The sequence below is a fragment of the Ranitomeya variabilis genome, chromosome 3 (genome assembly GCF_051348905.1).
Source record: "Ranitomeya variabilis isolate aRanVar5 chromosome 3, aRanVar5.hap1, whole genome shotgun sequence".
NCBI classification, from domain to species: Eukaryota; Metazoa; Chordata; class Amphibia; order Anura; family Dendrobatidae; genus Ranitomeya; species Ranitomeya variabilis.
The window spans coordinates 431,749,593-431,773,102 of NC_135234.1; the positions used below are offsets into that span (position 1 = coordinate 431,749,593).

Genomic DNA, 23,510 nt, shown 5'->3' on the forward strand with positions numbered 1-23,510 from the left:
GAGGCAGTGTGATGGCTTGGGCATGCATGGCTACCAGTGGCACTGGGTCACTAGTGTTTATTGATGATGTGACACAGGACAGAAGCAGCCGAATGAATTCTGAGGTATTCAGAGCCATGCTGTGTGCTCAGATCCAGCCAAATGCAGCAAAACTGATTGGTCGTCGTTTCATACTACAGATGGGCAATGATCCAAAACCTAAGGCCAAAGCAACCCAGGAGTTTATTAAAGCAAAGAAGTGGAATATTCTTGAATGGCCAAGTCAGTCACCTGATCTCAACTCAATTGAACATGCATTTCACTTGTTAAAGACGAAACTTCAGACAGAAAGGCCCACAAACAAACAGCAACTGAAAACCAGCGCAGTGAAGGCCTGGCAGAGCATCAAAAAGGTGGAAACACAGAGCCTGGTGATGTCCATGAGTTCAATACTTCAGGCAGTCATTGCCAACAAAGGGTTTTCAGCCAAGTACTGAAAATGAACATTTTATTTAAAATTATTGAATCTGTCCAATTACTTTTAATCCCTTTAAAAACAGGGTCGCACATGTTAAGGAGCTGAAACTCCTAAACCCTTCATCCAATTTTAATGTGGATACCCTCAAATGAAAGCTGAAAGTCTGAACTTCAACTGCATCTGAATTGTTTTGTTTAAAATTCATTGTGGTAATGTCTATAACCAAAATTAGAAAAATGTTGTCTCTGTCCAAATATATATGGACCTAACTGTATATATATATATCTCTATCTATCTATCTCAGTACATGGCTTTTATGACAATAAAAACTACATGTTCATTTTTCAAAATAACGTACCTCCTCAGGGTCACCAACAGAGGTTCCTCAGCAGAAATTGCTCTACACAGTTGCGTGTCCTGCCTGGTGATGGATCCTCGCACACGATGCAGCAATTCATTGAAGCTCTGTTCCGACATCCTCTTATATTCAAAAAAACTGTACAACGAGTGGTAGGCTCCACGGCTCTCTCGGACTTCAGCGATGGGGTGTAGCCAGTAGCGACGACGATGTCTTCTACGTCTTGCTCTTCTTCTTTCTTCTTCACAAGCCACAGCAAAGGCAAAAGCCAATTTCAACTCCAAATCCAGATTACAATAGAAGCTCTCCACCCTAAGATCCATCTTATAGCTGGATACAGCAGCAAAAGATGAGGATTTCATCTGTGTAGTTTATTATATATATATATATGTGTATGTATGTATGTATGTATGTGTGTATGTGTATGATATACAGTGGGGCAAAAAAGTATTTAGTCAGTCAGCAATAGTGCAAGTTCCACCACTTAAAAAGATGAGAGGCGTCTGTAATTTACATCATAGTTAGACCTCAACTATGGGAGACAAACTGAGAAATAAAAATCCAGAAAATCACATTGTCTGTTTTTTTATCATTTTATTTGCATATTATGGTGGAAAATAAGTATTTGGTCAGAAACAAACAATCAAGATTTCTGGCTCTCACAGACCTGTAATTTCTTCTTTAACCCCTTAACGACCGCCGATACGCCTTTTAACGGCGGCCGCTAAGAGTACTTAAACCACAGCGCCGTTAATTAACGGCGCTGTGGAAAAAGTGAATAGCGCCCCCCAGAGTCGGATTTTCTCTGGGGTCTCGGTTGCCGAGGGTAGCCGAGACCCCAGAGAACATGATTCGGGGGGTTTTTACCGGCCCCCGAGTTGCGATCGCCGGTAATTAACCGTTTACCGGCGGTCGCAACAAAAAAAAAAAAAAAAACGCGATTTGCCGTTTAATTTCTCTGTCCTCCGATGTGATCGCACATCGGAGGACAGAGAAATGTGGTCCCCGATGGCCCCCAATAGCCCCCCGATACTTACCTACCTCCCCCGGTGCTCCTCGTGGCTCCCGATGGGCGCCGCCATCTTTTTTCCAGGAAAAAATGGCGGGCGCACGCGCAGTACGCCCGCCGCCCGGCACCCGGAAATTCTTTGGGGTCTCGGCTGCCGGGGGTAGCCGAGACCCCAAAGAACATGATCGGGGTCGGTTTGCACCGACCCCTGTTTTGCGATCGCCGGTAATTAACAGTTTACCGGCGACCGCAAAAAAAAAAAAGCGATCTGTAATTCTCTGTCCTCTGATGTGATCGCACATCAGAGGACAGAGAAATAGGGGGATTCGGGGACCCTAACATACTCACCCGGTGTCCCTGGGTCCTCTTCTGTCTCCTCCTGCCGGCCGGCTTTTTCCTTATGGCGGGCGCATGCGCAGTGCGCCCGCCATCTGCTGCCATCTGCTGGCCGGCAGGAGGGACGAGTTGGGGCTAAAATTAGGGTTAGGGTTAGAGTTAGGGTTGGGGCTAAATTTAGGGTTAGGGCTAGGGTTAGGGCTAGAGTTAGGGCTAGGGTTAGGGCTAAATTTAGGGTTAGGGTTAGGGCTAGGGTTAGGGCTAGGGTAAGGCTACTTTCACACTAGCGTTTTTTGGCTTCCGTCGCAATGCGTCGTTGGAGAAAAAACGCATCCTGCAAAAGTGCTTGCAGGATGCGTTTTTTCTCCATTGACTTGCATTAGCGACGCATTGCGACGGATTGCCACACGTCGCATCCGTCGTGTGACGGATGCGTCGTGCTTTGGCGGACCGTCGGCACAAAAAAAGCTACATGTAACTTTTTTGTGCGACGTGTCCGCCATTTCCGACCGCGCATGCGCGGCCGGAACTCCGCCCCCGCCTCCCCGCACCTAACAATGGGGCAGCGGATGCATTGAAAAAACAGCATCCGCTGCACCCGTTGTGCGGCGCTTACAACGCTAGCGTTGGTATGTCGGCCCGACACACTGCGATGGGCCGAGTACGATGCTAGTGTGAAAGTAGACTTAGGCTTCTTTCACACTTGCGTCGGTACGGGGCAGTCGCAATGCGTCGGCCCGACGTACCGACGCACGTTGTGAAAATTGTGCACAACGTGGGCAGCGGATGCAGTTTTTCAACGCATCCGCTGCCCAGTCTATGTCCTGGGGAGGAGGGGGCAGAGTTACGGCCACGCATGCGCGGAAATGGCGGACGCGACGTACAAAAAAAAGGTTACATTGAACTCTTTTTGTGACGACGGGGCTAAAGTTATGGTTAGGGTTGGGGCTAAAGTTAGGGTTAGAGTTGGGATTAGGGTTAGGGGTGTGTTGGATTTAGGGTTTTGATTAGGGTTATGGTTAGGGTTGAGATTAGGGCTGTTTTGGGGTTAGGGTTGTGATTATCATTAGGGTTGTGATTAGGATTATGGATCGGGTTGAGATTAGGGTTAGGGGTGTGTTGGAGTTAGGGTTGGAGTTATAATTTGGGGGTTTCCACTGTTTAGGTACATCAGGGGGTCTCCAAACACGACAGCCAATTTTGCGCTAAAAAAGTCAAATGGTGCTCCCTCCTTTCTGAGCTCTGCCGTGCGCCCAAACAGTGGTTTACCCCCACATATGGGGCATCAGCGTACTCGGGATAAATTGGACAACAACTTTTGGGGTCCAATTTCTCCTGTTACCCTTGTGAAAATAAAAACTTGGGGGCTAAAAATCTTTTTTGTGGGAAAAAAAATATTTTTTTATTTTCGCTACTCTGCATTATAAACTTCTGTGAAGCACTTGAGCATTCAAAGTTCTCACCACATATCTAGATAAGTTCCTTGGGGGTCTAGTTTTCAAAATGGGGTCACTTGTGGGGGGTTTCTACTGTTTAGGTACATCAGTGGCTCTGCAAACGCAGCATAACGCCCGCAGACCATTCTATCAAAGCCTGCATTTCAAAATGGCGCTCCTTCCCTTCCGAGCTCTGCCGTGCGCCCAAACAGTGGTTTACCCCCACATATTGGGTACCAGCATACTCAGGACAAATTGGACAACAACTTCTGGGGTCCATTTTCTCCTGTTACCCTTGGTAAAATAAAAATTTGGAGGCAAAAAGATCATTATTTTCACGGCTCTACGTTATAAACTTCTGTGAAGCACTTGGGGGTTCAAAGTGCTCACCACACATCTAGATAAGTTCCTTAAGGGGTCTAGTTTCCAAAATGGTATCACTTGTGGGGGGTTTCCACTGTTTAGGCACATCAGGGGCTCTCCAAACGCGACATGGCATCCGATCTCAATTCCAGCCAATTCTGCATTGAAAAAGTCAAACGGTGCTCCTTCACTTCCAAGCTCTGCGGTGCGCCCAAACAGTGGTTTACCTCTACATATGGGGTATCGGCGTACTCAGGAAAAATTGCACAACAAAATTTGTGGTTAAATTTCTGTTTTTACACTTGTGAAAATTAAAAAAAATGGTTCTGAAGTAAAATGTTTGCAAAAAAAAGTTAAATGTTCATTTTTTTCTTCCACATTGTTTCAGTTCCTGTGAAGTACGTAAAGGGTTAATAAACTTCTTGAATGTGGTTTTGAGCAGGTTGAGGGGTGCAGTTTTTAGAATGGTGTCACACTTGGTTATTTTCTATCATATAGACCCCTCAAAATGACTTCAAAGGTGATGTGGTCCCTAAAAAAAACATGGTGTTGTAAAAATGAGAAATTGCTGGTCAACTTTTAACCCTTATAACTCCCAAACAAACAAAAAAATTGTTTCCAAAATTGTGCTGATGTAAAGTAGACATGTGGGAAATGTTATTTATGAACTATTTTTTGTGACATATCTCTCCGATTTAAGGGCATAAAAATACAAAGTTTGAAAATTGCAAAATTTTAAAAATTTTCGCCATATTTCCATTTTTTTCATAAATAATCGCAATTAATATCGAAGGAATGTTACCACTAATTTGAAGTACAATATGTCACGAAAAAATCTCAGAATCAGCGGGATCCGATAAAGCGTTCCAGAGTTATAACCTCTTAAAGTGACACTGGTCAGAATTGTAAAAATTGGCTCGGTCATTAAGTACCAAATTGGCTCTGTCACTAAGGGGTTAAGAGTCTCCTCTTTCCTCCACTCATTACCTGTAGTAATGGCACCTGTTTAAACTTGTTATCAGTATAAAAAGACACCTGTGCACACCCTCAAACAGTCTGACTCCAAACTCCACTATGGTGAAGACCAAAGAGCTGTCAAAGGACACCAGAAACAAAATTGTAGCCCTGCACCAGGCTGGGAAGACTGAATCTGCAATAGCCAACCAGCTTGGAGTGAAGAAATCAACAGTGGAAGCAATAATTAGAAAATGGAAGACATTCAAGACCACTGATAATCTCCCTCGATCTGGGGCTCCACGCAAAATCCCACCCCGTGGGGTCAGAATGATCACAAGAACGGTGAGCAAAAATCCCAGAACCACGCGGGGGGACCTAGTGAATGAACTGCAGAGAGCTGGGACCAATGTAACAAGGCCTACCATTAGTAACACACTACGCCACCATGGACTCAGATCCTGCAGTGCCAGACGTGTCCCACTGCTTAAGCCAGTACATGTCCGGGCCCATCTGAAGTTTGCTAGAGAGCATTTGGATAATCCAGATGAGTTTTGGGAGAATGTCCTATGGTCTGATGAAACCAAACTGGAACTGTTTGGTAGAAACACAACTTGTCGTGTTTGGAGGAAAAAGAATACTGAGTTGCATCCATCAAACACCATACCTACTGTAAAGCATGGTGGTGGAAACATCATGCTTTGGGGCTGTTTCTCTGCAAAGGGGCCAGGACGACTGATCCGGGTACATGAAAGAATGAATGGGGCCATGTATCGTGAGATTTTGAGTGCAAACCTCCTTCCATCAGCAAGGGCATTGAAGATGAAACGTGGCTGGGTCTTTCAACATGACAATGATCCAAAGCACACCGCCAGGGCAACGAAGGAGTGGCTTCGTAAGAAGCATTTCAAGGTCCTGGAGTGGCCTAGCCAGTCTCCAGATCTCAACCCTATAGAAAACCTTTGGAGGGAGTTGAAAGTCCGTGTTGCCAAGCGAAAAGCCAAAAACATCACTGCTCTAGAGGAGATCTGCATGGAGGAATGGGCCTTCATACAAACAACAGTGTGTGGCAACCTTGTGAAGACTTACAGAAAACGTTTGACCTCTGTCATTGCCAACAAAGGATATATTACAAAGTATTGAGATGCAAATTGCCTCTGCTGAAAAAAAGAGGACTTAACTCTATAGCGCCACCTATTGGAAGTAGCGATCCTACAAGTCATAATCAACCCTTTAATGAGTCGTGCAATATGACTTAGGATAAAAGCCAAATCAGTATCTCAATTCGCAATGCATTTTTTTAAAAGTGTGTGTGTGTGTGTGTGTGTGTGTGTGTGTGTGTGTGTGTGTGTGTGTGTGTGTGTGTGTGTGTGTGTGTGTATATATATATATATATATATACACACACACACACACACAATCCCCATGAGACACGCCCATTGGGTGTGGCTTTTGTCAAGGAAATTCTCCTGGAATAGCATTTGGCGCATATTGAAAATTCAAAGGAAAACTCATACGAAAATGCATACAAACATGCACACGCAGCTTTTTTTGGTGTCATGCGAACGCAGATGCAGATAAAAAAAGCAGTGTAAGCATGCGTTTTGGCATGCGTTTGCGCCTGCAGATGATACGCTGTGCACAGATACGCTAATGTGAACTTAGCCTTACACTGCGCTTGCACATCAAACGTTTCTTTTTCAGGCAGTGCTCTCTCTGGCCAATCTACATGGGGGGAATGGGCCAGGCATGGTAACGGAGGGGCAGACCGCTGCACTGAGCGCTTCTATACTGAAGTTTTCATCTTCCAGTGATTGCCGAAACATGTGGCGGAAACCATAAAGGACAAAACGTGCAAATTGTAAAAACCATGTTTACACTGTGGCCATTTTAGAGATTAAAAAAACTTAAGGGAGTTGTCTATGATTGTGATATTGATGACCTATTTGTTCATACCTGATTTCACACTGGAAGTATTGAAGAGAATGTGAGATACGCTGCAACCCGGCCGTAGTGGTGTTCATAGCGCCAGGCAATGTGTACGTCTGGCGGCCATGGCACTAGGCATCAGCTGAGGCCAACAAGTGGTAAAGAATTAGTCATCAAGATCACAGTCCCCGACAATCCCTTTAAAGGAAGCAGTAACAATAAAGGCATGTATTAATCCAACAGGATAAATCTGCATCTGTCATACAAAAACAGAGGCTACGTATGTGCTTCACTGCACCAGTGACCGTCCATTACATTGCTAGGCAACCATCAACATTCTGTGACTACATCGCACAGAACAGGGAACGTACAGATGATAGTTATGTGGATTACATAGATAAGTCATTAGCGTCACAGTCAGAAACCAGACGATCTTTGCCAGCCACTGCCGAATCAAGACAGTGAGTGATTCGCACACTCAGGATTTCCTTGCAATTCCCATGTGGGTGGGCAGTCACGTGACAGACGTCCCCCTATAGGAGACAAATGATAGAAGGATGAGACCACTTGGCACATAATGGCAACTAAGCAAATACATACATGTGGTCACATAACCGCCCACCTGCACGGGGCATACAAGGGAATCCAGACTGTGCGCAACGAGGACTGGCACAATTCAGCAGTCGCAGAGAGTAACTGGAGACTTTTCTACTGAGACTGGACAACCCCTTTGTGAAATCAAACAATTACCTACTGTTTAATTCAGGTTTTTATAGTTCATTTATTTTAAATGATTTTCTTTTTAATTAGCCATATGACTAGCTCAGCTGGAATCTAAGACTAGCCATACACATAATATGGCTGTAGGCTCGAACGATGCTTCGGCAGACTGCTGTATACAGGAGCGCTCACTCGACAAACCGCTCCTGTATTCTGTATGTGAGAGCCGCAGACACGTCAGCCGGCAGCATATCCCAGGAAGAACAATCTGATCATCAATCTGAAATCTCACAGTCAGCATCTCTCCCGACTAGTCGGCTGGAGACCCCCATACTCAGGAGACTGTCGACAAAACCAGTCGGGTTCAGCCGACATTAGCCCAATGTGTATGGGGGCCATAACTCATTATGACAGACAGGATCAGGATTAAAGGTTACACCTTTATATACAGTAGATAATACAGACTCCACCATTCACAACAGGGGTAGGTCAAAGCACACCTCCCGCCCTTCTCTTCACAATGACCTTTGTCCAGAAATTTTTTATAATTGAAATATTCGGATCCACTTCTAGCAGGTTTCAGAATCCAAATGTGTTTGCCGTCCATAGCCCTCAAACAGTTTGGAGAAAATGAATCACAGAAAGGAAGGGATAGTGATAGTGGAGTAATAATTAGTGGCCAGAGTGGATCTATATATAGATTTTGATATGAAACATTTTAAAAAAATACATGTAACATAAAAAGCTGATTTAAACAATTAATTTTCTGATATCACATTTCCAATATCCACATATCAGATCTGCATGTACAGGTCAGGCTCAGGAGCTGTGCAAAACTTCATGTAAGGCTGGTTCTGGCTGTATTATACAGGCGATACCTACCTCAATAGCAACAGCAGGCATCCAAGTGGTCAAGAAGAAGGGGGCCCCCTCTGTCACCTCATCAGCTCCCCCATACGGTGATTATAAAGTGCCAGATACATAAGAAAAGCACCATACCCTATAATGTGTCTACATCTACATAATAAAAATGCAACATGAAAGAAGCCTTAAAAGGGCGATCTCAAGTTTAAACCTTATCGACTATCCATAAGATGGGAGTGCGAGTGCCGTGGCCCTCGCCTATCTCGTTAACTAGGGCCAGGAAGAGCCCAAAGAATGGAGCAGAGATCTATCATGCACACTGTCATTCCATTCATCCTAATAGAAGCACCAAAGATCAGACACTCTCAGGCACTCCCAAGACGAATGAATGGAATGGTAGACTGCATGAGCGACCTCTGCTCCATTTATCCAGGGCTTCTTAGAACCACGTTTTCTTAATTAGGTCGGGGCCACAGCGGTCGGACACCCAACCATTGGAAAGTTATCTCCTATCCTTTGGATAGGAGATCTCAAGTTTAAATGTTAAACACCCCTCCAGACTGCAGTTTTCTGCCCGTTACAAGTGTCTATTAATGATATAACAATGCAATTGTTGCACATTCACAGGCAAAAGCAAACAGTAGAGGGACAAACAATTAATAGTTTGTATAGTCACGGCCTTCAGTATTGGTACCTTTGACATTGTTCCAGAAAATTTAGTATTTCTCCCAGAAAATTATTACAATTACACATGCTTTGTTCTACACATTTATTTCCTTTGTGTGCATTGAAAAGGCAAATTGGACATACAACCACTTGCAAAAATTGTGTAATCACCGGCCTTGGAAGATGTTCATGACATGGCACAAAACTAAAGTCATTTCAAATGGCAACTTTCTGGCTTTAAGAAACACTAAAGGTACCTTCACACGAAGCGACGCTGCAGCGATAGCGACAACGATGCCAATCGCTGCAGCGTCGCTGTTTGATCGCTGGAGAGCTGTCACACAGACCGCTCTCCAGCGACCAACGATGCCGAGGTCCCCGGGTAACCAGGGTAAACATCGGGTTGCTAAGCGCAGGGCCGCGCTTAGTAACCCGATGTTTATCCTGGTTACCAGCGTAAAAGTAAAAAAAACAAACAGCACATACTTACATGCGTCCCCCAGCGTCTGCTTCCTGCACTGACTGAGCTCCGGCCCCAACAGCACAGCGGTGACGTCACCGCTGTGCTTTCACTTTCACTTTTAGGGCCGGCGCTCAGTTAAGTGTCAGGAAGCAGACGCTGGGGGACGCATGTAAGTATGTGCTGTTTGTTTTTTTTACTTTTACGCTGGTAACCAGGGTAAACATCGGGTTACTAAGCGCGGCCCTGCGCTTGGTAACCCGATGTTTACCCTGGTTACCAGTGTAAAACATCGCTGGTATCGTTGCTTTTGCATTCAAACACGATACACAGCGATCGGACGACCAAATAAAGTTCTGGACTTTATTCAGCGACCAGCGACATCACAGCAGGATCCTGATCGCTGCTGCGTGTCAAACGAAACGATATCGCTAGCGAGGACGCTGCAACGTCACGGATCGCTAGCGATGTCGTTTCGTGTGAAGGTACCTTAAGGCTATGTGCACACGTAAGAAAAGAGGCGCAGAATTTTCTGCACAAAATCTGCATCTCCTGGCAGAATCCGCAGCTGCGGATTTGCCACGGTTTTTATGCGGATTTTGTGCGGTTTTTGCCACTGCGGAATTTTAACATGGAGGAGTGCAGAATTGCTGCAGATCCGCACAAAAGCAGTGACATGCACTTCTTTGAAATCGGCAGCAATTCCGCACTGATTTTTCCGCAGCATCTGCACAGCTTTTTTTTTTTTACCATTGAATAACATTATACTGTACATCACAGTGCGGATTTGCAGCGTTCCTGCGCAGAAAAAAAAAAATCGGCTGCGTGTGCACATAGCCTTAAAGAAATCAAGAACAAAAAATGTGGCAGTCAGTAATAGTTACTTTTTGTAACCAAGCATAGGGAAAAATTATGGAATCACTCAATTCTGAGGACAAAATTAAAGGGAACCTGTCACCACGTTTTTGGAAGATGGGATAAAAATAGCGTTAAATAGGGGCAGAGGTGGGCGTTACATTAGTGTGTGTGTTATGCGTTTATTACCCACCTAAGTTGCCGAAATAACTTTGCAAAGTCTCCGTTTTCGCCTGTCAATCAGGCTGGTCAGGTCGCATGGGCGTTGTCTTCCCCCAGATTTGGCGTAGTTTTCCGTTGGTGGCGTAGTGGTGTGCGCATGCCCAAAGTCCGGAATCCTCTTCCAGGGGATTTAAAATAGCGCGGTGTTCGTTATTGCATTGGTGATCGGTGGGCGCGGCCATCTTCCTTTGGCCGCGCGTGCGCAGAAGCGGCGCTCTGCTGGCCGCGGCTTCAGGAAAATGGCCGCCGCGATATCCATCTGCGCACGCGCGGCATCCCGCGGCCATTTTCCTGAAGCCGCGGCCAGCAGAGCGCCGCTTCTGCGCACGCGCGGCCAAAGGAAGATGGCCGCGCCCACCGATCACCAATGCAATAACGAACACCGCGCTATTTTAAATCCCCTGGAAGAGGATTCCGGACTTTGGGCATGCGCACACCACTACGCCACCAACGGAAAACTACGCCAAATCTGGGTGAAGACACCACGCCCATGTGACCTGACCAGCCTGATTGACAGGCGAAAACGGAGACTTTGCAAAGTTATTTCGGCAACTTAGGTGGGTAATAAACGCATAACACACACACTAATGTAACGCCCACCTCTGCCCCTATTTAACGCTATTTTTATCCCATCTTCCAAAAACGTGGTGACAGGTTCCCTTTAAGGAATCATGAAAAACAAACGAACCTCTGGCTTTTAGAACAGCTTGCAGTCTCTGAGGCACGGACTTAATGAGTGTCATACAGTACTCTTCATCAATCTGGCTCCAACTTTCTCGGATTGCTGTTGCCAGAGCAGCTTTGCAGGTTGGAGCCTTGTCATGGACCATTTTCTTCAACTTCCATCAAAGATTTTCAATTGGATTGAGATCCGGACTATTTGCATGACATTGACCTTCTGTGCCTTTTTTCAAGGAATGTTTTCACAGTTTTTGCTCTATGGCAGGATGCATCATCATCTTGAAAAATTATTTTGTCATCCCCAAACATCCTTTCAATTGATGGAATAAGAAAATTGTCCAAAATATCAACATAAACTTGTGCATTTATTGAAGACTAGATGGTGGCCCGTTTCTAATGCATCGGGTATTCTAAACTATGTATGTAGTTTATTAATGAAGATTTCAGAATAATACAATGAATACACAGGATTCACCAATCAGTGAAGCCAGGGCCAGCTGCAGGTTTCTGAGGGCCCCAGGCGAAAGAGTGTCACAGCCCACGCAGCATACAGCACAGCCACGCAGCATACAGCACAGCCCACGCAGCATACAGCACAGCCCACGCAGCATACAGCACAGCCCACGCAGCATACAGCACAGCCCACGCAGCATACAGCACAGCCCACGCAGCATACAGCACAGCCCACGCAGTATATAGCAATGTGGGCACCATATTCCTGTTAAAAAAAAAAAAAAGTATTAAAATAAAAAAATAGTTATATACTCACCTTCTGGCGGCTCCCGGATCCAGCCCAGGCCTTTAGCGATGCTCCTCGCGACGCTCCGTTCCCAGTAATGCCTTGCGGCAATAACCCGTGATGATGTGCGGTCTCGAGAGACTGCTACATCATCTTGCGAGACCGCTACGTCATCACGGGTCGTTGCTGAAATGCATTCTTGGGACCGGAGCACCGCAAGGAGCGGGAAAGGCTGGCACGGACGACGTAAGGTGAGAATACAATGATTATTATTATTTATTAAAAAGTTGGTCACAGGGTTAATGGCAGCGTTAACGGACTGCGTTACACAGCGTTATTGCGCGGAGTAACGCAGTCCGTTTAACAGACTGCTAAAGCGCTATGTGGGCGCTGACTGGAGGGGGAACTGACTGGAGGGGGAGTAGAGACTGGCCAATTCACGGCCGGACTGTGCCTGTCGCTGATTGGTCGCGGCTGGCTGGGCGCGACCAATCAGCGACGCGGGATTTCCGCGACAGAGAGGCAGACAGACGGAAGTGGACCTTAGACGATTATATAGATAGATGTAATGACAGCCATCTCCCCAGTGCCTTCACCTGACATGCATTCCCATATCATCAATGACTGTGGAAATTTGCATGTTCTCTTCAAGCAGTCATCTTTATTAATCTCATTGGAATGGCACCAAACAAATGCTCCAGCATCATCACCTTGCCCAATGCAGATTCGCGATTCATCACTGAATATGACTTTCATCCAGTCATCCACAGTCCACAATTGCTTTTCCTTAGCCCATTGTAACCTTGCTATTTTCTGTTTAGGTGTTAATGATGGCTTTCATTTAGCTTTACTGTATATAAATCCCATTTCCTTTAGGCGGTTTCCTACAGTTCAGTCAGACGTTGACTCCAGTTTCCACCCATTCGTTCCTCATTTGTTTTGTTGTGCATTTCCTGTTTTGGAGACATATTGCTTTAAGTTTCCGGTCTTGACGCTTTGAGGTCTTCCTTGGTCTACCAGTATGTTTGCCTTTAACAATCTTCCCATGTTTGTATTTGGTCCAGATTTTCAAAACAGCTGACTGTGAACCACCAATATCTTTTGCAAAATTGAGTGATGATTTGCCCTCTTTTAACCCCTTCACCCCCAAGGGTGGTTTGCACGTTAATGACCGGGCCAATTTTTACAATTCTGACCACTGTCCCTTTATGAGGTTATAACTCTGGAACGCTTCAACGGATCTTGGCGATTCTGACTTTGTTTTCTCGTGACATATTGTACTTCATGATAGTGGTAAAATTTCTTCATTTTGAAAATTTCGCAATTTTCCAACTTTGAATTTTTATGCCCTTAAATCACAGACATATGTCACGCAAAATACTTAGGGAACCTACCACCCCGTTTTTTTAAAATTAGATAAAAATAGTGTGAAATAGGGGCAGAGCTGGGCTTTACATTAGGGCCTTTTCGGTGCCTTTACACCCCCGTTAGGCTGCCCAAATACCTTTGTGAAGTGGCCGTTTTCTGCTGTCACTCAAGTGGGTCAGGTCGGATGGGCGTGGTCACAGCGCTGTTTGTCCCCCAGGATCCTGCTCATCATTACGTTGGTGGCGTAGTGGTGTGCGCATGTCCAAAGAAGATCCACTGCCCAGGAGATGAATAACGGCGCGGTCTTCGCTATTCAGCCGTTTACCGGTGGGCGCGGCCATCTTTCCTGTGGCCGCGCCTGCGCAGATGGAGCGCTCTGCTGCCCGGGACTTCAGGAAAATGGCCGCCGCGATCTCCATCTGCGCACGCGCGGAATCCCGCGGCCATTTTCCTGAAGTCCCGGGCAGCAGAGCGCTCCATCTGCGCAGGCAGATGGACATGCGCACACCACTACGCCACCAACGTAATGATGAGCAGGATCCTGGGGGACAAACAGCGCTGTGACCACGCCCATCCGACCTGACCCACTTGAGTGACAGCAGAAAACGGCCACTTCACAAAGGTATTTGGGCAGCCTAACGGGGGTGTAAAGGCACCGAAAAGGCCCTAATGTAAAGCCCAGCTCTGCCCCTATTTCACACTATTTTTATCTAATTTTTAAAAAACGGGGTGGTAGGTTCCCTTTAATAAGTAACATTTCCCACATGTCTACTTTACATCAGCACAATTTTGGAACCAAAATTTTTTTTTGTGACGGAGTTATAAGGGTTAAAAGTTGACCAGCAATTTCTCATTTTTACAACACCATTTTTTTTAGGGACCACATCTCATTTGGAGTCATTTTGATGGGTCTATATGATAGAAAATACCCAAGTATGACACCATTCTAAAAACTGCACCCCTCAAGGTACTCAAAACCACTTTCAAGAAGTTTATTAACCCTTCAGGTGTTTCACAGGAATTTTTGGAATGTTTAAATAAAAATGAACATTTAACTTTTTTTCACACAAAATTTATTTCAGCTCCAATTTGTTTTATTTTACCAAGGGTAACAGGAGAAAATAGACCCCAAAAATTTGTTGTACAATTTGTCCTGAGAACGCTGATACCCCATATGTGGGGGTAAACCACTGTTTGGGCGCATGGCAGAGCTTGGAAGGAAAGGAGCGCCATTTGACTTTTCAATGCAAAATTGACTGGAATTGAGATGGGACGCCATGTTGCATTTGGAGAGCCCCTGATGTGCCTAAACATTGAAACCCCCCACAAGTGACACCATTTTGGAAAGTAGACCCCCTAAGGATCTTATCTAGATGTGTGGTGAGCACTTTGACCCAACAAGCGCTTCACAGAAGTTTATAATGCAGAGCCGTAAAAATAAAAAATCATATTTTTTCACAAAAATGATCTTTTCGCCCCCAATTTTTTATTTTCCCAAGGGTAAGAGAAGAAATTAGACCACAAAAGTTGTTGTGCAATTTGTCCTGAGTACGACGATACCCCATATGTGGGGGTAAACCACTGTTTGGGCGCATAGCAGAGCTCGGAAGGGAAGGAGCGCTATTTTATTTTTCAATGCAAAATTGACTGGAATTAAGATGGGATGCCATGTTGCGTTTGGAGAGCCCCTGATGTGCCTAAACATTAAAACCCCCCACAAGTGACACCATTTTGGAAAGTAGACCCCCTAAGGAACTTATCTAGATGTGTTTTGAGAGCTTTGAACCCCCAAGTGTTTCACTACAGTTTATAACGCAGAGCCGTGAAAATATTTTTTTTTTTTTTTTTTTTTTTCACAAAAATTATTTTTTAGCCCCCAGTTTTGTATTTTCACAAGGGTATCAGGATAAATTGGACCCCAAAAGATGATGTCCAATTTGTTCTGAGTACGCTGATACCCCATATGTTGGGGTAAACCCCTGTTTGGGCACACGGGAGAGCTCTGAAAGGAAGGAGCACTGTTTTCCTTTTTCAACACAGAATTGGCTGGAATTCAGATCGGATGCCATGTCCCGTTTGGAGAGCCCCTGATGTGCCTAAACAGTGGAAACCCCCCAATTATAACTGAAACCCTAATCCAAACACACCCCTTACCCTAATCCCAACAGTAACCCTAACCACTCCTCTAACCCAGACACCCCCAACCCTATTCCCTAAATGTAATCCAAACCCTAACCCTATCTTTAGCCCCAACCCTAACTGTAGCCCCAACCCTAGCCCCAACACTAGCCCCAACACTAGCCCCAACCCTAGCCCCAACACTAGCCCCAACCCTAGCCCCAACCCTAGCCCCAACCCTAGCCCCAACCCTAGCCCCAACCCTAGCCCCAACCCTAGCCCCAACCCTAGCCCCAACCCTAGCCCCAACCCTAGCCCTTGCCCTAACCCTAACTCTAGTCCTAACTCTAGCCCTAACCCTAACGCTAATGGGAAAATGGAAATAAATACATTTTTAAATGTTTTTATTTTTCCCTAACTAAGGGGGTGATGAAGGGGGGTTTGATTTACTCGGGTCAGCTTATACTCGAGTATATGCGGTAACTGAAAACAATCACTTCCTATAACCATCAACAACTTCTTACACCTCACAATTGGAGCACTCCATGTGCAAACTGCTCCCGATGTCTCTTTTTTGAACGGTAACCGCTCAGTACAGGAAGAAGCTGCGTCGCCGGGAAGCTGCAGCGCTGGGGAAGCAGGGACTGCACCACACCAGGAGCAGGTGAGTATACGGGGAGGGGAGCGCTGCGCTATTTTCACCTGCTCCTCCTTCCGGCGCCACTCCGTCTTCTTCAGCGTCTTCTGCAGTAACGCTCAGGTCAGAGGGCGCGATGATGTGGTTAGTGCGCACCCTCTGCCTGAACGTCAGTGCAGAAGACGCTGAAGATGGAGCGGCGCCGGAACGAAGTCAGGTGAATATTGAAAGTGCCGGGGGCCTGAGCGATGGAGAGGTATGTGATTTTTTTTTATCACAGCAGCAGCTAATGGGGCAAGTGTCTGTATGGAGCATCTTATGGGGCCATAATCAACATTTGTGCAGCATTATATTGGGCAAATGTGTCTATGGAGCATCTTATGGGGCCATTATTAACCTTTATGCAGGACTATACGGGGCATATTTTAATATGGAGCATCTTATGGGGACATAAACTTTATGGAGCATTATATGGGGCTCCTGATTCAATATGGATATTCAAAAACACTTAACCTACTGATATCTCAATTTTACTTTTATTGGTATCTGTTTTTACTTTTGACATTTACCAGTAGCTGCTGCATTTCCCAACCTAGGCTTATACTCGAGTCATTAAGTTTTCCCAGCTTTTTAGCTTTTTGCAGCAAAATTGGGGGGGGGGGGGGGGGGGGATCGGCTTATACTCGGGTCAGCTTATACTCGAGTATATGCGGTAACTGAAAACAATCACTCCCTATAACCATCAACAACTTCTTACACCTCATAATTGGAGCACTCCATGTGCAAACTGCTCCCGATGTCTCTTTTTGAAGGGTGCCTTCTCCCGAAAGAAATGTTAAGCTCTATCTACAGGTGTTTGAGAATATGGAGTCTATCATTTCTTGCCAATCAACTATCACATCCAGTGCAATATTATAGTCCTCTTACAAAGTGTGAAACTGAGACAAAAAAAAAAAAAATCTCAGTAGGTGGCAGAGCTCAATTCACACCTCCAGCGATAGCTGGGACCAAGCTATGCCTGGCAGGATGGATTCCTACTGAGGAGAGCAAATCTAATTACCTGAGAAAAAAAATTCCCCCAGATGGGGGAGTGCCGCAATTTCATAAGGAGGTATGGACTTATTATACGTCCCAGCTGTTTACCGGTTACATTTTGGAGATCTCGGGAACAGGACGAATTTTGCACCATGGTCTCGACCTGTTCTAGCACCCAGGAGTAGGGAGAAACGCAGAACAGCCAGTACAAGTCGGGAAGTGAAGCAGTGTTTGGTCTCCAAGGGTAACAGGGGCCCAGCCAGATCCGATGGTGCCAAAACCGCAGCCATATGACCTTCTACAGAGAAGTTATGATCCATCATAGGTTTTGGAATTTCAGCTGCCAGAGCAAGTGGGAGGGAGACTAGGACCATCCCAGGGGGCGGGGGAGGTAGTGACTAACCAAGGGGTTAAGTGCACGTGACATCGTTCTCTGCCAAGGTAGGTCACGCCATGCAGCATGTTGGAAGAAATTGGAAATAGCTGCCCCCCACACCCAAACATTACGTCGGTAACTGACTTTTGCATCATACGCTTAAACTTTTGTTCTACTGCCTGTATTTGCATATCTGGCCATTGTATATGTATAACCATAGTGTATATCAGTGTTCCCCAACTCCAGTCATCAGGAGCCACCAACAGGTCATGTTTTCAGGATTTCCTCAGTATTTCACAGGTGATGGAATTATTGTCTGTGAAGGTGATGCAATGATCACCTGGGCAATACTAAGGAAATCTTGAAAACATGACCTGTTGGTGGCTCTTGAGGACTGGAGTTGGGGAACACTGGTGTATATATAGTGTTGTCTGGAGTGCGCTTAAGGCGACTAAATATATTATTTAACCTTGGGCTGCTCTTTTATCTCAATCCACACATCCATGTTCTCAGTTTTTACTTCCCATGCTACCGGGGCTAGTTTCTGGGCCAATATCCCGTTTATGGACCAAGCTTATAGCTACTGAGGAACTCGTGGCAGTCCTACTGGGCTGGCAGAGCTCTGTTTCACCTTTGCTATTGGATGGGGCCTCTCACCTGTCAGGGTTGTGAGCAAGCGTGGAGCCCCGTCAGCGGCTCTGTGGGCCACCTTCTCTCACTCCCAATGTGGACAGGGGGTGTCTGCCTGATCTCTCCAGTGTCATCCTTCACTGGTGTTAAATGAGATTTAGATCAGGCCTCATTGCTGGCCACTTCAGAACTCTCCAGCCCTTTGCTTCCATCCATTACTGCGTGTTTCTTGATGTATGTTTGGGGTCATTGTCCTGCTGGATATCCAATGACATAAGACAGAAACCCAGCTTTCTTACACTGGGTAATACATTGTGACCCAAAATCCTTAGGTAATCTTCAGGTTTCATGATGCGGTGCAAACAGTCAAGGCATCCAGTGCCAGAGGCAGCAAAACAACCCCAAAACATCTTTGAATTTCCACAATCTTTGACTGTAGGTACTGTGTTCTGTTCTTTGCAGGTTTCCTTTATTCTTCTCTACACAGCAGAATGATGCGTTTTATTAAAAAGCTACATCTTGGTCTCATCTGTCCACAAGATGATTTCCCAGAAGGATTTTGGCTTACTCCTGTACATTTTAGCAAACTGCAGTCTAGCTTTTTCATGTCTCTGTGTCAGAAGTGGGGTCCTCCTGGGTCTCCTGCCATAGCATTTCATTTCATTCAAAATGTGGACGAATAGTTTGCGCTGACACTGATGCATCCTGAGCCTGCAGGACAGCTTGAATTTCTTTGGAAAATGATTGAGGCTGCCTATCCACCATCCAGACTATCCTGCGTTGCAACCTTTAATCAATTTTTCTCTGCTGTCCACGTCCAGGGAGATCAGTTACAGTGTTATGGGTTGTAAACTTCTTGATTATGTTGCGCACCTGTGGACAAAGGAACATCAAGATCTCTGGAGATGGACTTGTTGAACAATATCAACAATCTCAAGGTTACAATTTTGGTTCTCAAGTCCTCAGACAATTCTCCAAACTTAGTGTAGCTAACACAGTGTAATAATTATAGGGGATAACTCAGGAGACTCTTTGCGTGGAACAAGACAACTACAGGACACAGTTTTATAAGTGGTAAAGTCTATATTATCACACGATGATTCAAACAGGTGCAGAGAGAAACTCAAGTCCACAACACTTGGTGTAAATATCAAATGCAGCTCAGCAGTCTATAGGAAACTTCAGAGCAAAATGCAATCAAGCAGAAAGTCTATGAAGCACAGTTATTCTTGAGGATACTTAACACTAATAAATCCTTGTCTTAGACCAGACACAGATAGATATGCTTATAGGCAATTCAAATCATATCTTAGCTCAACCAGGGAGGCCTGGTTAATAGTCTCAGGTTATTGCAAAGCAGAAACAGCTTACATGTCCAGCAAATGCAGATGGAAGCAAACACGAGCAGCAGATGAAGGAGGATTACTGGAAACTTGTGTATGCAGCAGGAACTCAGAGCAGAGTGGCAGGATCTCCAACACAGGTTCACAGGAGCAGGTGTATAGCCAGGGAGTAATCAGAGGTCAGGAGCTGGATGCAAGGCAAAATACTCTAGCACAGACTGAAGGCTGGGGAGTAGTTTTATAGCAGGAAAACACAGTGCACATGAGACCAAAGACGCCATTTTGGAAAAGGGCAGTAATGCACAAAAGGTAAAAAAATTTCAGAGTCCTGACACACAGACACACTGCACAGACTGATTTAATTTATCCCCTTATTACCTGATTTCAGGTGTGATTTTCTTTTTGCCCACAGCTGTTTTGTCGCCACAGGTGAATTTGAACTAAAGTTTTTCACATGCTTGAAAAAGTTGCTTACCCACAATTTTGCACAGGGTTTTGTCTGACATTTTATACAATTTGCCTTTTTTCTGTTGTTGCAATACACACAAAAGAAATAATCATTTATATAACAAAACATTTATAATTGTAATAATTTTCTTTGAGAAATATTTCATTTTCTGGAAGAATTTCAAGGGTGGCAACATTTCGGCCATGACTGTATATTGTCATATTGTTTCTGGGAAGATGCTGATAACGATGACAAAAGACGTGATTGTCTGATGACTGAGCGTGTAGCGGCTGATTGTTGCCATGTTTGCAATGATTTGGAATGAGTGTTCATACTAACACTATTGTGCCCTATTAACCCATGTAAAAAGGTCTTTGCGAGTCACATCACAACAGTGACCTTGTCAGTAACATCACAGTATAGAACTAGAGCGCTTATGGTTGAAATCGACCATCCTCTACTCTACACAGGGTGTAAAATGGCCATACACATCAGATGAAAGTCGGCTAAACGAGCCAATCTTGAAGTGACCAGACGACCCATGAGCATGGGGGGCACCACTTTCTCATGAAATAATCTGAATGGTTGCTATGGAACACCACTTTAGCAGCGCCAAATTTTATACTCATGAGAATGCCCATATATACAATATATGTATATATTAGAACATATGAATAAAGTGGCACATTTAAATTATGTCAGAGGGTGGAGGGGGAAAGAACCTTGTGCTGGACCCTTGTATGATCCAGAGCAGAAAGTGAAGTTCTGCAATTTTCTGATATACTTTATGATTTATGGGAGATGCACATGACCGTTTTCTCTCCATTTAAGAAAAATGGTCCAATTATTCTGATCACAGTGCCATCAGTTTTTCTCAGAGGTGGAGAGTTACAGTATATCATAAAAGTGAGTACACCCCTCAAATTTTTTTAAGCATTTTATTGCATCTTTTCATGGGACAATACTGAAGATATGACCTTTGATATAAGGTACATCATCAAGTGTACAACTTGCATAATAGTGTAAATTTGGTGTGTCCTCTAAATAACTTGGCAAAAAGCCATTAAATGTCTAAACTGCTGGCCACAAAAGTGAGTACACCCTTAAGTAAAAATGGCCGAATTGTGCCCAATAAGCCATTTTCCCTACCAGGTGTTATGTGACTCAGTACTGTTACAAGGTGTCAGGTGTGAATGGGGAACAGGAGTGGTAAATTTGGCGTTATCGCTCTCACATTCCCTCATACTGGTCACTGGAAGTTCAACATGGCAAGGACTCTCTGAGGATGTGACAAAATAGAATTGTTGCTCTACATATAGTCTAGGCTGTAAGAAGATTGCCGACACCCTGAAACTGAGCTTCAGCACGGTGGCCAAGACCATATAGCGATTTAACAAAACAAGATACTGTATTAAAAAAAAAAAGTTTCTACACCTCTGTTTTGTCTCAGTTAAAAGCAGATGAAACTAGGAAGGAACTCTGAAGGTCAAAGTATGTCCTCAAAGTTCCACGATTCCCCACAGACTTTAGTGGCCTAGTCTGATCTGCAGAACGTTTGGGAATGGGACATGTTGGGAGTCTCTGAGATTGGAAACACAGATCCGTCTCTAAGGCTGATGTGTGCACAGATCAATGAAGCTCTATGGGTCAGTGTGCTGTCCGAGAACCTAGATGGTGTCAAGGCTGTGTCAGAGCAGCCTAAAAGAGAGCTCTTGAGAAGTCAACAAGCAGATTCCCAGTCAGTGTCCACTCACCGACAGGATAAAGAGATCTTGAAAATAGTGTACTCGTTATATTCAAGATGTCATCTGAGTGCGGTTCCATTTTTTTCAGGGACCCATAGACTTGAATGGGCGAATGCCATCAGATTCTCGGATCAAAATCGGTCTCTGATTTTTACCTTGGACCACTCGATCCAAGGGAAGAAAAGAAAAATCGAAAGTGTGCACAAAATATCAGAGGTATCCATGAAAACCATGGATAGCACTCGTCCAACAATCCGTGGTGTGCACGAGCCCTTATTGTCAGCTTCCGTTCACGGACAGAGACATCTTGAATATAACAAGTACACTATTCTCGACATCTCGTTATCCAGTCAGTGAGTGGACACAGAAAATCTATTTGATGACTATACCTGTGTCAGAACAGCACGCGAACACAGTTTCATTGATTTGTACACACATCAGTTTTAAAAACAGACCCGTGTATCCAATCCAGAGACTCATGGCATGTCCTATTCTCATCTTTTTTGCAGACTAGACTAGGGAGCTTCGGGAAACTTTGAGGACATACTTGGTACTTCAGAGATCATTCCTAGCTTCATTTGTTATTAACTGATATATTACCAAGTGTGCAGTCTCACACTTGGTAATATATCAGTGTGTCGGAGTGCTACCCGATTTTTTTTTTACCAAAGAGCACACAGACCGCTAAGTAACTCGTATGTCCTATCCTCACTATCGGATCAGAACGGGGCATGCCCCGAGTTTCACCGATTCCATCTTCTGACCCGTCATTTTCATGGGTGTGTGAATGGACCTGTGAGACTCTATGGTGCTGTCCAATAATGGATGAGTGAACGCACCCTACAGTAATTGGATAAAAGAAAGGTTCTGATAATCTACTGAAAAACTGAAGCAACTAGGGTGACACCTGAGAAAAGAAAATCCTTCCGTGTCTCTCGGACGGTAATGGTTATTGATCAGGTCGGACTTTCTGGATAGAAAGAATTGCACCATTTACTGACAATAACGAGATCTTGAAATCAGAGAGCAATGGAAACAGTACCTGACCTGGTTGCATAACATGGCTTCTAGAAATGCGTCCCTAGTGCCTGGTGTAAGTATATGACCGGCAGGATAAAGATCACTTGTCGGAAAGGTCTGCTGCAATGAATGGAAACTGAGCCGTCGTTTTACAGCATGACAGAGCAGCCGTACTGTGTACTATGTACTATGGCGACAGTGACAACCCACGTCCTCCCAGTGTCACAAGTCCGACCTGTAAGGCCTCGCTCAGACGGCAGTTACCCAACGGCCCAACTGTCATCAGTGTTGTGGTCTGATGCTCCTCAGTGCGTCCTCCGCGTGTCACTTGTTACCATCAGTGACTTTCTTCTAGAAAATACATTACTCAGCTTCTCCTATCCATTGTGATGGTAAAGGGGATATTGGGGACTTTGTAAAAAATAAAAGTGTGTAAGCACTAACACTGCCTGCTTCTTGTGCCTGATGCCGTTCATCGGCACCGACCCCTCCTGCTGGCAGCTACGCTGCATCTGTCGTCTTCTTTTCCGCCCTCTTCTGTAGATGGAGTGCGATTGCCAACGTCGCGTTGATTGACAGCTGGAGCCCCACTGCCTAACTGGGGGAGCTGGCTGTCAACCGACATGACGTCAGCTGTCGCGCCCCGTCTACGGAGAAGGGGCGAAAAGAAGCCACCGCTGTGTGGACATGACGTCAGCAGAGGCAGCTGGAGCACTTGGGGCACAACAGGCAGGTAGGTAC

At 45.1% G+C, this 23,510-nt stretch overlaps 1 protein-coding gene across 15 annotated transcripts in view; it reads right to left on the minus strand.

Moving 5' to 3' along the window:
* RFFL (ring finger and FYVE like domain containing E3 ubiquitin protein ligase) overlaps positions 1-23,510 on the minus strand; it is a 150,216-nt gene that overhangs the window by 85,840 nt on the left and 40,866 nt on the right. For 2 of the 15 annotated variants that reach the window (XM_077296400.1, XM_077296397.1), the window contains exons 1-2: positions 22,792-23,029; positions 6,870-7,040 (exon numbers count right to left, since the gene is read on the minus strand). The exons of 8 other annotated variants lie outside the window; for them this stretch is intronic. Coding sequence is in view for 2 of the 7 variants with exons in the window: in XM_077296393.1 (XP_077152508.1) it covers positions 22,797-22,806 (10 nt within the window). In the remaining 5 variants the exon portion in view is untranslated. Of the gene's footprint in view, positions 1-6,869; positions 7,041-22,791; positions 23,030-23,510 lie in introns of those variants that run through there. 5 more of the 15 variants (XM_077296393.1, XM_077296392.1, XM_077296396.1 and 2 more) reach the window with 3 other exon arrangements.